The sequence below is a fragment of the Medicago truncatula genome, chromosome 4 (genome assembly GCF_003473485.1).
Source record: "Medicago truncatula cultivar Jemalong A17 chromosome 4, MtrunA17r5.0-ANR, whole genome shotgun sequence".
Classification (NCBI taxonomy): Eukaryota; Viridiplantae; Streptophyta; class Magnoliopsida; order Fabales; family Fabaceae; genus Medicago; species Medicago truncatula.
The window spans coordinates 40,200,818-40,214,218 of NC_053045.1; the positions used below are offsets into that span (position 1 = coordinate 40,200,818).

Below are 13,401 nucleotides of genomic sequence, written 5' to 3' on the forward strand. Positions count from 1 at the left end.
AAGTATAGGGACGGAGGTACTACATTGTTTAGGTAGGTGCAGTGAGGATAGAGAGGAGCATTGTTTACGACGTCAATTCTCTACGACAGTTGCACGTGCAGTAACACGGCTGGGAATGTTAGATATTGAGATGCAAATTTTCTCTCTTGCCAATCGTACAATCATCGATAGTTTAATATAAAAATCAAAAGTTCAAATAGTCCTCAACAAGTGTTTTTAAGTGGAGGCAATTCTCACGTCTTAAGCGGGTTTTGTGGACTTGTTAGACGCAACCATAAATTTTAGGACCGTGGAGATGTAAAGTGTAGGATGAGGTACCCGCAAACACTATGACCATCAAATTAATGAGTAGAAAGTAAGGGGTATTGAAAGGATATAAGTGGTGTACCTTATGCTATGGTACAAAGATCCATTTATATATGCATCTAAGGATATAATTGTTGAGGCAGTCGTTGAAGAGCGATTACAGGCGACTGATATGAAAGGATGAACTTGATGAATGTTGTGATGCATTGATGTTTGAAAGCGCTACAAACTTACATAAATTTTAAGTCTACTGATTGTTGATGTTTGGGACAAAAAGAGCATCTATGTGCGAGAATATGGTTGAGGTCAGACCTATGTGTTCAGATTAAATATAAAGTGGACATTGAATTTTGGGCTAGTCTCGAACATTAGATAGACAAGTTGACTTGAAATAATCTTAGTTACATGTGTTTGAAAAGTTTAGCTGAATATATATATATATATATATATATATATATATATATATATATATATATATATGTTGAACTTGCAAGTGACTTAACCGAATATAAGTTAGGTCACCTTACATATATATAGGGACGCACATGTTTTTTTTCGAAAGAGGATGCAAGTTTTTTTTTTTTTTTTTTTGAGGCGAGGGACACAATTTTTTTAAAAAATTAAATTAATCCATCAAAATTGATACCTGAATGAAAAACTTTCAAAATCTCAAGTGAGTTAGGGAGGGGCACAAGTTAGTGATGTGAACTTAGTAAAATAGTGATCCTAAAAATCATGTATTGAATTTTGGAAAAGTCAAAATATGTAGCTAATTTAGCAAAGATCCTTGCAATAAAGAAGAATATACCAGCTGGATTAAGAGGATGCTTAACCAATCTTCATCTTCATCTTCATTTCATTCAATTCCAACAAATTCATAATCATGATCCCTCACACAATACTCTTCACCTTACTCTTATCCTCAACCTTCACCTCTACCCTCGCCCAATCAAAACCCACCCTAACAGTAACCCCAACCACCCTCACAAAATCTGGCGACACCGTCACCCTCCGGTGGTCCGGTATCCAATCCCCCTCCGATCTCGACTTCCTCGCAATCTACTCCCCACCTACCTCCGCCCACAAAAACTACATCGGCTACCTCTTCCTCTCCAAATCCCCCACCTGGCAATCCGGCTCCGGCAACCTCTCTCTTCCTCTCATCAACCTCCGTTCCAACTACTCCTTCCGTATCTTCCACTGGTCCCAATCCGAAATCAACCCTAAACGTCAAGATCACGATCATAATCCCTTACCACAAACGCATCACCTTCTTGCTTTCTCTGATGAAGTTTCTTTTCCATCCCTTCGACCGGAGCAGATTCATCTTGCTTTTGCAGATGAAGAAGATGCTATGAGGGTGATGTATGTGACGGGGGTTCCGAAGAAGACGTATGTGAGATATGGAGAAAGAGAGGATATGATGGATAGATTGGTTGTTGCGAATGTGAAGAGATATGAGAGAGAGCATATGTGTGATGCTCCTGCTAATCAGAGTGTTGGTTGGAGGGATCCTGGGTTTATTCATGATGCTTTGATTACTGGTTTGGACAAAGGAAGAAGATATTACTACAAGGTTTTTATTTTTTATTTTTTTGCTTTCTTTGTGTTGTTGGATTTCTCGTGACATTGCTCTTTTAGGTTTGTTTGGTTGGATATTTTTATTACTTTGGTTAGAAGTTAGTTGGATGTAAAGTGGTACTCTTTCCGGTGACTAAAATTTCACTTTTTAGGTTCATTGCATAACTGATGTATTCGTCTATAATACAGACGAGATTCACCGGTTATGCACTGAACCTAAATAGTCAAATTTTGCTTATAACAGCGACCACAGGGTATTTGGGGTGAATTCTACTGTGGACCACTTTGATAGGTTGGTCACAGGGGACTGAAAATCAAAAATCGTTCAAAACTCCAATGACAACATAAGTTGCGTTTTAGAAGTAGAACTCCACAATTCTTCTTGTTATCACGGTTGAGATAGTGACTTGATCGGTGCTGGTTCAACAGAAAGAAAAAAAAAAAGAGAAAACGAATGTATGGCTAAAACATGAATTCGGTTTTTGGTTGAACCAACATCAATCAGATCAATGTCTCATGGAAAAGAGAACTGGGGGTTTATGCTTTGCAGGGATGTCATCACTCGTAGTTGGGGTTTTGAGAAGTACTAGGCTATCAGATACACTAGAATTGTTTATGTTATATGAATTAAACAATGAATCTGAGGCTGAAACGAAATCACGATAAGAGGTATAAAGCTCTAAATATCATCTTTTAAGTTAAAATCCATTACGGAGACAAAACCTATTCTACTTAATACTCAAATATGCCAAAAAATTTAGTAAGTATACAATATCGTATTTTGCTGAGGTCTTAAAATTCTGATTCATCTAATTGCTTAGTATATGGAAACCAGAAACTTAATTTGGTATGGTGTTTTTCTGTGTGTTAGGTTGGAAATGATAATGGAGGTTGGAGTGCAACCCATAGCTTTGTGTCGAGGAATAGTGATTCAAATGAAACAATAGCTTTCCTTTTCGGTGACATGGGAACATTTACAGCATACAATACGTATTTGCGTACACAAGATGAGAGCATATCAACCATGAAGTGGATCCTGCGTGATGTTGAAGCTCTAGGAAACAAGCCCGCCTTTATATCACACATTGGAGACACAAGTTATGCAAGAGGTTATGCGTGGTTGTGGGATCATTTTTTCGCACAGATTGAACCTGTTGCAACCAAAGTGGCATACCATGTATGCATTGGCAATCACGAGTATAACTGGCCTTTACAGCCGTGGAAACCTGATTGGGCTAATTATAGAACAGATGGAGGTGGTGAATGTGGTGTACCCTACAGTTTAAGGTTCAACATGCCAGGAAACTCTTCAGAACCCACTGGAACTGTAGCTCCAGCCACTAGGAATCTTTATTACTCATTTGATATGGGAGCAGTACATTTTGTTTATATTTCCACAGAGACCAATTTCCTTCCTGGGAGCAATCAGTATAACTTCTTAAAGCGTGATTTGGAATCAGTTGACAGGAACAAGACTCCTTTTGTAGTAGTCCAAGGGCACCGACCCATGTACACAACAAGCAATGAATTTAGGGATGCTGCGTTAAGAGGAAAGATGGTTGAGCACCTGGAACCTCTATTGGTGAATAACCATGTAACCCTTGCCCTTTGGGGTCATGTTCATAGGTACGAGAGATTTTGTCCACTAAACAACTTTACTTGTGGAAATGGTGTGGGTCGGAGAGCAGGGGAAAAAGGTCATACCATTCATCTTGTGATCGGCATGGCAGGGCAAGACTGGCAACCCATGTGGCGACCAAGACCGGATCATCCCGATGTCCCAATCTATCCACAACCAAAACGATCTTTGTACCGCGGGGGTGAGTTCGGATACATTAGATTGATGGCTACAAAGCAGAATCTCGTGATTTCTTATGTTGGTAATCATGATGGCGAGGTGCATGACACATTGGAGATTCTGGAATCTGGAGAAGTTGTTAGTGGTGGTGGTGGTAACGATAATGTTAATGGCGGTATTGGTAGTGCTAAACCTGAAGGTCAGATTAAAGAATCCACGTTGTCGTGGTATGTCCAGGGAGGAAGTGTACTAGTGCTTGGGGCCTTTATGGGCTACATTCTTGGTTTCGTTTCACATGCTAGGAAGAAGCAGCCCGAGTCCAGGAGTGGTTTTAGCCCCGTGAAGACTGAGGAAACATGATTAGTTATTAGCCTTTATAACTTTTTTTTATAGGAAGGTTTGAAATTAAGTATCTCTTCTATTTGTTTTTATCAAAACCCCAGTTGCAGCTGGTATATGCTTGGGGTCTTATGTTTTGTACATATGCAATTTTTCTTCCTGAGGACTTGCCATTTAAGGTATTCCTTGTAGTGATTTGTTTTGTTCTATAATATGTTCAAGTTATATGTACAGATAGAGCGTACTTCATACACAATAAAACATGTTAAATTAAGGATACCAATGTAACTAATTATTAAAAGAAGAAAAAATCTCTCTCCTGTTATATCTATGCCGGTCTTTGAATAGAAGTTACTCAAAGCAATTTTTTATTTCTGTGTTTAATTTTATTTCTTATTTTGTGTTTTAGAGATGATCTCTGAATGGCTTGGTTATGCAAACCCCTTGGCCAGTCCAGAAAATTAATATCTTCCTGAATGGAGGAAGGAATGAATAGTGAGAATATGCAAGTCCCCAATTTGATCTACAAAACCATGTTCCTCTTTAGGTACACAAACTTAGAACAGAGATATGTTTGTCTCCACAATCAAGATTTAAGCAAGCCTCCAGCTTTAGTGAACAGTTACAACATGCTTATGCATAACTTCGTCATCCATTAACTAGTGTGGAAAGCCAACTTGTTTCTCTGTCTCTAGGATTGTAAGCCAGGGATAAAAAAGGAAAGTAGTATTTTTTTTCCTGTCCAAGTTGCCATATTTGGACAATAATCCAGCATGGCAGTATCAGTAAGTGGACCAAAAGTTAAACAAAAAAACCAAATGGCAAGACAGAAAAACAGAAATATCACAGGGTTGATTTGGTCATTTAGTTTCAACTTTCATGGATATGCAGTTAAAACGTGAGAATTGTTGATCATGAAGGAGGAGGACCAACCAACTACTGTCACAAAAGTAAGGAGTAAGTAGGTAACTAAAAGCTGTATTTTGGCTCGTGTTTAATATGATATGAACATCATTTCCAAATACCAAGATATTTATGTTCAATAATTCAATAAAGATAAGACACACACGCACTTCCTCTTTCACTCGTTCTTTTTTCTTCATCACTACTCAAAATAACATACATTATTTCTGTTCTGTGGAATACTGCTCCTCTGACACATCATACTTTACAAGAAAAACTAGCAGCAATGTCTGCTCTACCATTCTCAACAACCTGCAGGCATTCAAACTCACCTTTACATCCCCATTCCAAATCAAACTTTACAGGTCTCGGTCAAAGAAATAATATTTGGCAGTTGTTTGTCATCACAAAGTCAAATTCCAGAAGAGCAATTAGAAAGCTCTATGTAAAGAATGTTGCCAGCGACAAAACAGCGGAACTGAAAGAACGACTCATCAAACAAGGTTGCTTGCTGGCATTTTCTCATGTTTTGTGATTCTTTCTTCACTCCACTTCTTTACTTTCTAATATATTATTAAGGATATTCATGTTTATAATTTAAATAGTTATATTTTTTTCAGTTAGCCTTGCAAGAGTTTCAGTTTAGTGGAAATTTTGCTGGGTTTAATTGGTCACTAGTGCATTTTTTCGAAAGTTTCTTAAAAGTTAAGGAGTGGGAACCATGGTTTTATGTTAGATTTATTTTGAGTGAAACTGTCAATGCACATTTTAGTTGGCTGATTCAGATAGTAGCTTTCTTACGGTGATTTTCGTAACTTATATTACCACGGGAAGGATGTCTCTTAAAAGTAACCAAAAAAAAGAAGGATGTCTCTTAATATCTTTCCATGTAAATTTGGATTAATGGAATCTAGTTGAGGAAATAAAGATTAGTGATTACATCATCTCTTGAGGGAATCTATTTATCCCTTTGAAGTTTGTTGGAGGAATAGTTAGTATTGAGTATTGAGTTACTATTTTCCCTAAGATTTTCCTTTATATAAATCAAGTTTCCTTGAATCGTAATTGAACTAATGACAAAACCTCATAATAGATTGACAATTCTTATTTATTTATTTATTCAGTTAACAAAAGTAGAAACACGTTTAAGCAATACCATAGCTAATACAACAGTGTTCTCTTGAAGTTATAAGGATATTCTAGATTTTTTTTTCCACATATATATGTTTCTATCGAATTCTAAAATCAAATATTTATGAGTATTATATCTTACAATAATGTTTTTTTTTTGTTCTGCAAATATGGTCCTAAATATTAATTCCTTATTGCTTAACACTTGCAGGCACCACTTCAAATGAATTTGTTACAGATTCTGCATCTGTAGCTTCAAGCATAAAATATCATGCTGAGTTCACCACATCTTTTTCTCCTGAGAAATTTGAGCCCAGTAAGGCTTACTTTGCAACTGCAGAGAGTGTCCGTGATTCCCTTATCATAAATTGGAATGCAACATATGAATATTATGAGAGGGTTAATGTTAAGCAAGCTTATTACATGTCTATGGAGTATCTACAGGTTCATATTGGGTTTCCTTTATGAAACACGGGTCATTTTCATTGCAAATGATTATTAATTTTCATTACTACATTTTTTCCCAATTGTGAAGGGTAGGGCATTGTTAAATGCAATTGGGAATTTACAACTCTCAGGTCCTTATGCTGAGGCTCTGAAGAAGCTGGGTTACAATTTAGAGGATGTGGCTAATCAGGTTTTTTCCTACTATTGTTCTCCTTTGTTGTTGCGGTTTCGGCTTCTGTTAGAAACTTTTTTACTTTTGTTACAATTTTTGTTTATCAAATAGTCCTCCTGGTAGAATGTAACAGTAAGTTGAACTGGACTAATCCCTTTCTGTCCATTTCACAAAATTGTTATCTGTCATCTTGAGGATGCTAAATGTTATAGTCCAATGTATCTCTTATAGGCTTTCTATTGACAAGAAAGATTAGGTTCATATTTGAACCAAGATTCTTACATGTTTTTTTAATGGAAAAAAGAGAGAATATTGTTAGGAAACTAGCAAGCAAGTTTAAGAGTAAAATGTCTTCATTTTTGTGGAAACATAATGATGAAGGACCAAGAAAAACTACAAAAGAACCGCAAACCGTTCACGAATGAAATGATATTAATATGGATAGATTGCAAAGAATTAATCCGAGCATATTTAAAAGCAAACTCACATACAATTCACAGGAGCCAGATGCAGCCCTTGGGAATGGAGGATTAGGCCGGCTTGCTTCTTGCTTTCTAGACTCATTGGCAACACTGAATTACCCTGCATGGGGATATGGACTTAGATACAGGTATGGTTTATTCAAACAACGTATAACGAAGGACGGCCAGGAGGAAGTTGCTGAAAACTGGCTTGAGGTACTGCTTATATGGATATTCAATAATTATCAATTGTAAGCCAATTTTCATATTATTGCAGCCTATGCAGGCATGCTTGTTCTTTTAATTGTTCTTACTTCTATCACTCTTTTTGGAAGCTCTGTAAGTTCTTCTGCAGAGATATTAACTGACTGATGTGTCTATTTATAGATGGGAAATCCCTGGGAAATTCAGAGAAACGATGTCTCTTATCCAGTTAGGTTCTATGGAGAAGTTATTTCAGGGCCAAATGAAGCTAAGCAGTGGACTGGAGGAGAAAGTATTTTGGCCGTTGCTTATGATGTTCCAATACCTGGATACAAAACTAGAACCACCATAAACTTGCGATTGTGGTCCACTAAAGTTTCAACTGAAGAATTTGATTTGAAGGCTTTCAATACTGGAGATCATGCCAAAGCATACGCTGCCATGAAGAATGCAGAGAAGGTTTGTGGAAGCCTTGTTTCTTTGTGGTCCATACATCTGCATCTAAGTTCAGGGTCTTCTTCTGAACTTTCCGAAAAGTACTTTCTGGAAGATTCAAAATATCCACCACTGAGCTTAGAATGTATTGCATGAATATGACGAAAACCTTATTCTCTTGTTTCAAATTGTAGTGGTACCTATATCTCAGATATAAATCATCAGAGAAATTTCTTTTCATTTATGGAAAGTAAATTCAGTCGACTGTTTTCATGAATCATTTGTGATGCATATTTATTTCTTTTAATGTTTGTTGTAATCAGATCTGTTACATTCTATACCCTGGGGATGAATCAATAGAAGGAAAGACTCTACGACTAAAGCAACAATATACATTATGCTCAGCCTCTCTCCAGGATATCATTGCACGCTTTGAAAAGAGATCAGGAATGACGGTAAATTGGGACTCCCTCCCAGATAAAGTGGTGGTACAAATGAATGATACTCACCCAACACTCTGCATTCCTGAGCTGATTAGGATATTAATAGATGTGAAGGGTTTAAGCTGGGAGAAAGCTTGGGATATTACTAAAAGGTGTTTCTTTTTGCATCAACTCTATCCAATTTATATTTAAAAGATATCAAGCCATTATTAGAGCTTCTCTAATAACAACGTTTTAACCACTGCTTTGATCTTTACACTTAGTTTGATCCCTCTTTTAATGACTCTTCTGTTAGAACGGTTGCTTATACAAACCACACAGTTCTACCAGAGGCACTAGAGAAATGGAGTTTGACGCTTCTGCAGGATTTACTTCCTCGACATGTGGAAATAATAAAAAGGATAGATGAGGAGGTAATGTTGTAATGTTTATTTGGCTTTAGTGTTAAAATTATTCTTATTTCATATGTCCATCTACACGGTTTTCTTTACGAACTTTATGAATTCTTCTCTATATATAATGTCTTGTATCTTTGTTTTGTTAACCAGTTTACACATGAAATTGTTTCTGAGTATGGGACAAATGATCTTAACATGCTGCAAGAAAAGCTCGGAAAGATGAGAATACTAGAGAATATTGAGTTGCCGGATTCGGTGGTTGAGTTTATTAATAATACAGTTCTTGCCGATGATCCTGTTGAGGAAATTGATGTTGATGATAATGATATAAAGGCAACAGAAAAGAAAGATAATGAAGAAGAAAATGATGATGATGACGAAGAAGAAGAAGATGAAGTGGGGAAAGACGAACAAGAAGCGGATGATGGTGAAGAGCTTGTTGTAGAGAACAAAAAAGAATGGAAATTCGAAGTTGATCCAAACCTGCCGATGATGGTTCGCATGGCTAACCTATGTGTTGTTGGTGGTTTTTCTGTGAATGGAGTAGCTGAGATTCACAGTGAGATTGTAAAAGAGGAAGTTTTTAATGAATTTTACGAGGTATCAAAATCAACAGATTCTTTTTATGTTAATATGAACAATTTTTTTTGCAATTAGTGGTATGTACATCCATAAAATATGATATTCATTAATTTTCTCTGTCATTGAATTGACAGTTGTGGCCTGAAAAATTCCAGAATAAAACAAATGGGGTGACACCTAGAAGATGGATCCGTTTCTGTAATCCCGACCTTAGTAAAATCATTACAAAATGGATTGGAACAGAAGACTGGGTAACAGATCTTGAGAAATTGGCTGTACTTCGCAAGGTAAATGAATTTAATTGATCATTCTGAATGATATTTGAATTAAATAATTTCTATGCAACAACTTCCACAGTTGGCTAGTAAGTACATATGTGAGAGTTGCTTTTTGGAGAGCACAGTACGATGAAAGTTGTGATTAGTCACATTATAATGTCAAAATGGCAGCAAGCATTATAGGCGACTCCTTAGTCGAATGTCACTTCACAATTTTTTTTGCACAAATTCTATGTGTTCTTTAGTTCCTTTAGATTTTTCCTTTATGGATACATTTTTCTACCAGTTTGCAGATAATGAGGATCTGCAATCAGAGTGGATAGAATCAAAAAGGAGAAACAAGATTAACGTTGCATCATTTATCAAAGAGAAAACAGGTTATGTTGTCAGTCCAGATGCAATGTTTGATGTACAGGTTAGTTTTCTGCCATCAAGAACTGCATTTCCTTCTTCTCGTGTTTAGTTAGCATCTGAATAGTAGCAATGCTGGAAATGTTTCATGTCCGGAGTGTTTATTTTCACCTTAACATTAGTTCTTGGTTCTTGCTCCTAAAACAACTTACACATACGTAACTCATAAAGAAGTTCATTTTTTTATAGTTAAATAGATTTAGAATCCTGTGTAAAACTTACACAATGAGGATCAGCATCATCCATCTCTAATGTTATAGAAATCCTTGTAACATTATACGGTCTCACTATTTGCTGCATAGGAGAAGGGACAGTGCTCTGTATTATACTATTATTAGCTAAAAATTCCTATGCTGTAAAATAACATCACCCCTTTATGATGAATTCTTAAATACTATATGTTACAAGTGTTGTCAAATATCGGCCATGATGGATTCCAGTGGCATATTTTTTTTATAATTGCCATGGCCAATTTGTGATAGATAGCGACGCCATGGTGTTTTTTGGCGGATATGACAGCTTAAAAAGGCCGGTTTTTGTCTTTTGGCCAAGGTCTGCCATCTGACGTCAATAACATTGGTTTCTGTCAAGCATCTTTTTTTTTTAAACGGGTTACAGCCAACTATCTAGGTTGAGCTTTGATGTTTGTGTAACAGCACTAGTTCAATTTCTATGCCATATTTTATGTTTTTATTGGCTAGATATAATATTTTTGGAGTGTAATATGTTTTTCAACAAACACACATGTAATTATTAACAAAAGTGAGAAAAATCATTTAACTGGATATAAACTGTACATTTACTTATTGTGTAAAACCAAGATCCAATAAATAACAGCTGAATAGAAAAAAGGCTAAATGAAATCGTACTTGGGAAAATGGGACAACCATTAAAATTCCAATGGCATGTTTTTTTATACCCTCAATCATGGTTAATGATAAATGACATATCTATTTTCAGGTCAAACGTATCCATGAATACAAACGGCAGTTACTGAATATCATGGGAATTGTTTATCGCTACAAAAAAATGAAAGAATTGAGTGCTGAGGAAAGAAAGCAATTGTTTGTTCCTCGGGTTTGTATTTTTGGAGGGAAAGCATTTGCAACATATGTTCAAGCCAAGAGGATTGTAAAATTCATCACAGATGTAGGAGCTACAGTTAATCACGATCCAGAGATTGGAGATCTTTTGAAGGTATCAGTCAAACTTGGGTGATAGATAAACACGTTATAGCCGTTCCAAAAATTTGGTTGCCTACACCTTTTGATGTTTAAATAAAAATTTGTTTGCTTTATCTGAAGTGGAACTTTGGAAAATGTTTAATTCCAAGGACAAATCCCAGTAGTTAAATAAATGAATATCTCAACAAAAATGGACTGAAGTAATCGACAAATTTATGCTATTCTTCATATGTAACAGCATGTATGTGGCCTCAGCTGCAGCAAAATAAAATTATAGCTTGTTAGCTGAAAAGCTGATAAAGGGTTGTTAAATTAGCATTTTTTCTACTTAGTCATAAAACAGATCATGGTTTTTGTCTTAACTTGCAGGTTATATTTGTTCCTGATTACAATGTTAGTGTTGCTGAAATGCTAATTCCCGGCAGTGAATTGTCCCAGCACATTAGGTATAGATAAATATTTTTTTTAAAAAAATATTTTATATTTGGTTCACAATCAATTTTGGCAGTGTTTTTTTCTGACTTCTGTTTCTGTTCTTCTGCTTGTTTAGCACAGCTGGGATGGAGGCCAGTGGAACAAGCAACATGAAATTTGCTATGAATGGATGTGTACAAATTGGAACCCTTGATGGAGCGAATGTTGAAATAAGAGAAGAAGTTGGAGAAGATAACTTCTTTCTTTTTGGCGCACGAGCTCAAGAAATTGCAGGGTTAAGGAAAGAAAGAGCAGAGGGAAAGGCAAGTTTTAAAAGCAAACATAATATTTGATTCAATGCGATTTTTCCTGTTCCTTTTTGTCTTCTTTCACACACTTCAATTTTTCATGACAATAGAAATTGCTTACGAAAGCTCAAAACCAATAAAATTTGGCTTCTATAGATCCTTTAAGGCACTGTTGAGTCTAAGACAACAGAATCATGCATCGTAAATTTGTAATATCAATATTATGTGGTATTGTATATATATGCAGTTTGTACCAGACCCACAATTTGAAGAAGTGAAAGCATATGTTAGAAGTGGTGTTTTTGGCACCTACAACTATGACGAATTGATGGGATCTTTGGAAGGGAATGAAGGCTATGGTCGTGCTGATTATTTCCTTGTTGGCAAGGACTTCCCTAGCTACTTGGAGTGCCAAGAAGAAGTTGACAAGGCATATCGTGATCAAAAAGTAAGTAACAGCAAGTTCTGAACAAAACATGAGTTTTCATTTATTACCTTCTTGTTGAATTTGAATTTATTATAAAGATTAAAACCGACAAGCTTTGCGCAAATTTGTTTTCATGAACTTCTCACACACATCATATTCATACCCTTGTTGACCACGGGTTCTCTCAACTTGTAATAAATGAAATTAGAAAATAGAAATCATTTGACATGTTTCTAAATTTTAATACATATTGCTCATATGCATAATGCTTAGGTTTTTATGCAAGTAGTTATATAATCTATGTCATATGTATGGCTGATATAGCGATCTAAAAGAATTCATTGATGTTGTTGGTGCAGAAATGGACAAGAATGTCAATCTTGAACACAGCTGGTTCATATAAATTCAGCAGTGACCGGACTATCCATGAATATGCTAGAGATATATGGAGAATTGAGCCAGTTGTATTGCCTTGAAAAGTTATGCATGTTCTGGTTTAAGCTTCTAAGGCATATTCAATTTCTTCCTTCTCTCACAATGAAGTTCACAAAGGCTTGAAAACTGACGACGCATAAAGTTTTCCGGTTAAGATATTTGAACATTTTTTACTCCAGGAATATGTTACATTCATACGATTATGTTCTATGAAAAAGTAATTTCTTAATTATTTTATGGTCCAATTTTCCAAATGAGGATGTTGATAAGGTTATATTGTTCCATGGATGGATTATTCAAACTAGAAAACAAAATGTTCTAGTGATTTCTTCTCAAGTGCTGTCTCATCATTCAAGTACAATGTACATTTGTTGTTTGCAATAGCAGAGTCTAAAGAGTTGTCAGTCAAAACATGGATTCATTTTGGAATCTCATGCATGTCCTGTTGAATATGGTGGCTGGTTATAAAATACAAATACGGAAAGGAAATTGGATGGACCTAAACAAGAGCACATAGATTGGAGAAGTTACACACCCCTAATTTCCATCCAACCCACAGATTTCCTAAGCATTACTAGTCAAACTCAATTCAAGTTTTCTATGTATATATAGCTGAATGTGGTTGCTTGCTGGCCACGTAAAAATATTGAATTAGTCTAACTAAAGGAAATAACTCTTTTTTGTGGTAAACTTTTTGGAAAATAAAACATAAAGTTAAGGATTGATTTGATAGATAAAATGGTT

The 13,401-nt window shown here is 35.8% G+C and overlaps 2 protein-coding genes across 4 annotated transcripts; both read left to right on the forward strand.

The window, feature by feature from the left end:
• The first annotated feature begins 998 nt into the window (after positions 1 to 998).
• LOC11441922 (probable inactive purple acid phosphatase 2) lies at positions 999 to 4,257 on the forward strand. The gene is made up of 2 exons (XM_024780952.2): positions 999 to 1,882; positions 2,759 to 4,257. The coding sequence occupies exons 1-2, from the start codon at positions 1,190 to 1,192 to the stop codon at positions 4,043 to 4,045; spliced, it is 1,980 nt and encodes a 659-aa protein (XP_024636720.1). The 5' UTR covers positions 999 to 1,189; the 3' UTR covers positions 4,046 to 4,257.
• Positions 4,258 to 4,978: 721 nt separating this feature from the next.
• LOC11445705 (alpha-1,4 glucan phosphorylase L-2 isozyme, chloroplastic/amyloplastic) lies at positions 4,979 to 13,018 on the forward strand. 3 transcript variants are annotated; one of them, XM_024780951.2, is made up of 15 exons: positions 4,981 to 5,430; positions 6,270 to 6,502; positions 6,594 to 6,695; positions 7,178 to 7,354; positions 7,526 to 7,801; positions 8,101 to 8,372; positions 8,516 to 8,633; positions 8,769 to 9,218; positions 9,335 to 9,487; positions 9,765 to 9,893; positions 10,850 to 11,086; positions 11,443 to 11,519; positions 11,624 to 11,810; positions 12,043 to 12,247; positions 12,582 to 13,018. In XM_024780951.2, exons 1-15 carry the CDS (start codon positions 5,214 to 5,216, stop codon positions 12,623 to 12,625), a joined length of 2,877 nt encoding a protein of 958 aa, XP_024636719.1. In that variant the 5' UTR covers positions 4,981 to 5,213; the 3' UTR covers positions 12,626 to 13,018. The 3 variants fall into 3 exon arrangements, 2 of the variants coding, with proteins under 2 accessions (XP_024636719.1, XP_003607789.2); XM_003607741.4 differs by having other exon boundaries at positions 4,985 to 5,430; positions 12,043 to 12,243; XR_003010951.2 differs by lacking the exon at positions 12,582 to 13,018 and having other exon boundaries at positions 4,979 to 5,430; positions 11,629 to 11,810; positions 12,043 to 12,177.
• The last annotated feature ends 383 nt before the right edge of the window (positions 13,019 to 13,401 follow it).

Coding starts and splice junctions, on each gene's coding strand:
- LOC11441922 (XM_024780952.2), top strand. CDS start 1,190: ATGATCCCTCACACAATACTCTTCACCTTACTCTTATCCTCAACCTTC. Junction 1,883..2,758: donor GAAGAAGATATTACTACAAG/GTTTTTATTTTT, acceptor TCTGTGTGTTAG/GTTGGAAATGATAATGGAGG.
- LOC11445705 (XM_003607741.4), top strand. CDS start 5,214: ATGTCTGCTCTACCATTCTCAACAACCTGCAGGCATTCAAACTCACCT. Junction 11,520..11,623: donor GAATTGTCCCAGCACATTAG/GTATAGATAAAT, acceptor CTGCTTGTTTAG/CACAGCTGGGATGGAGGCCA. Junction 11,811..12,042: donor AAGAAAGAGCAGAGGGAAAG/GCAAGTTTTAAA, acceptor ATATATATGCAG/TTTGTACCAGACCCACAATT.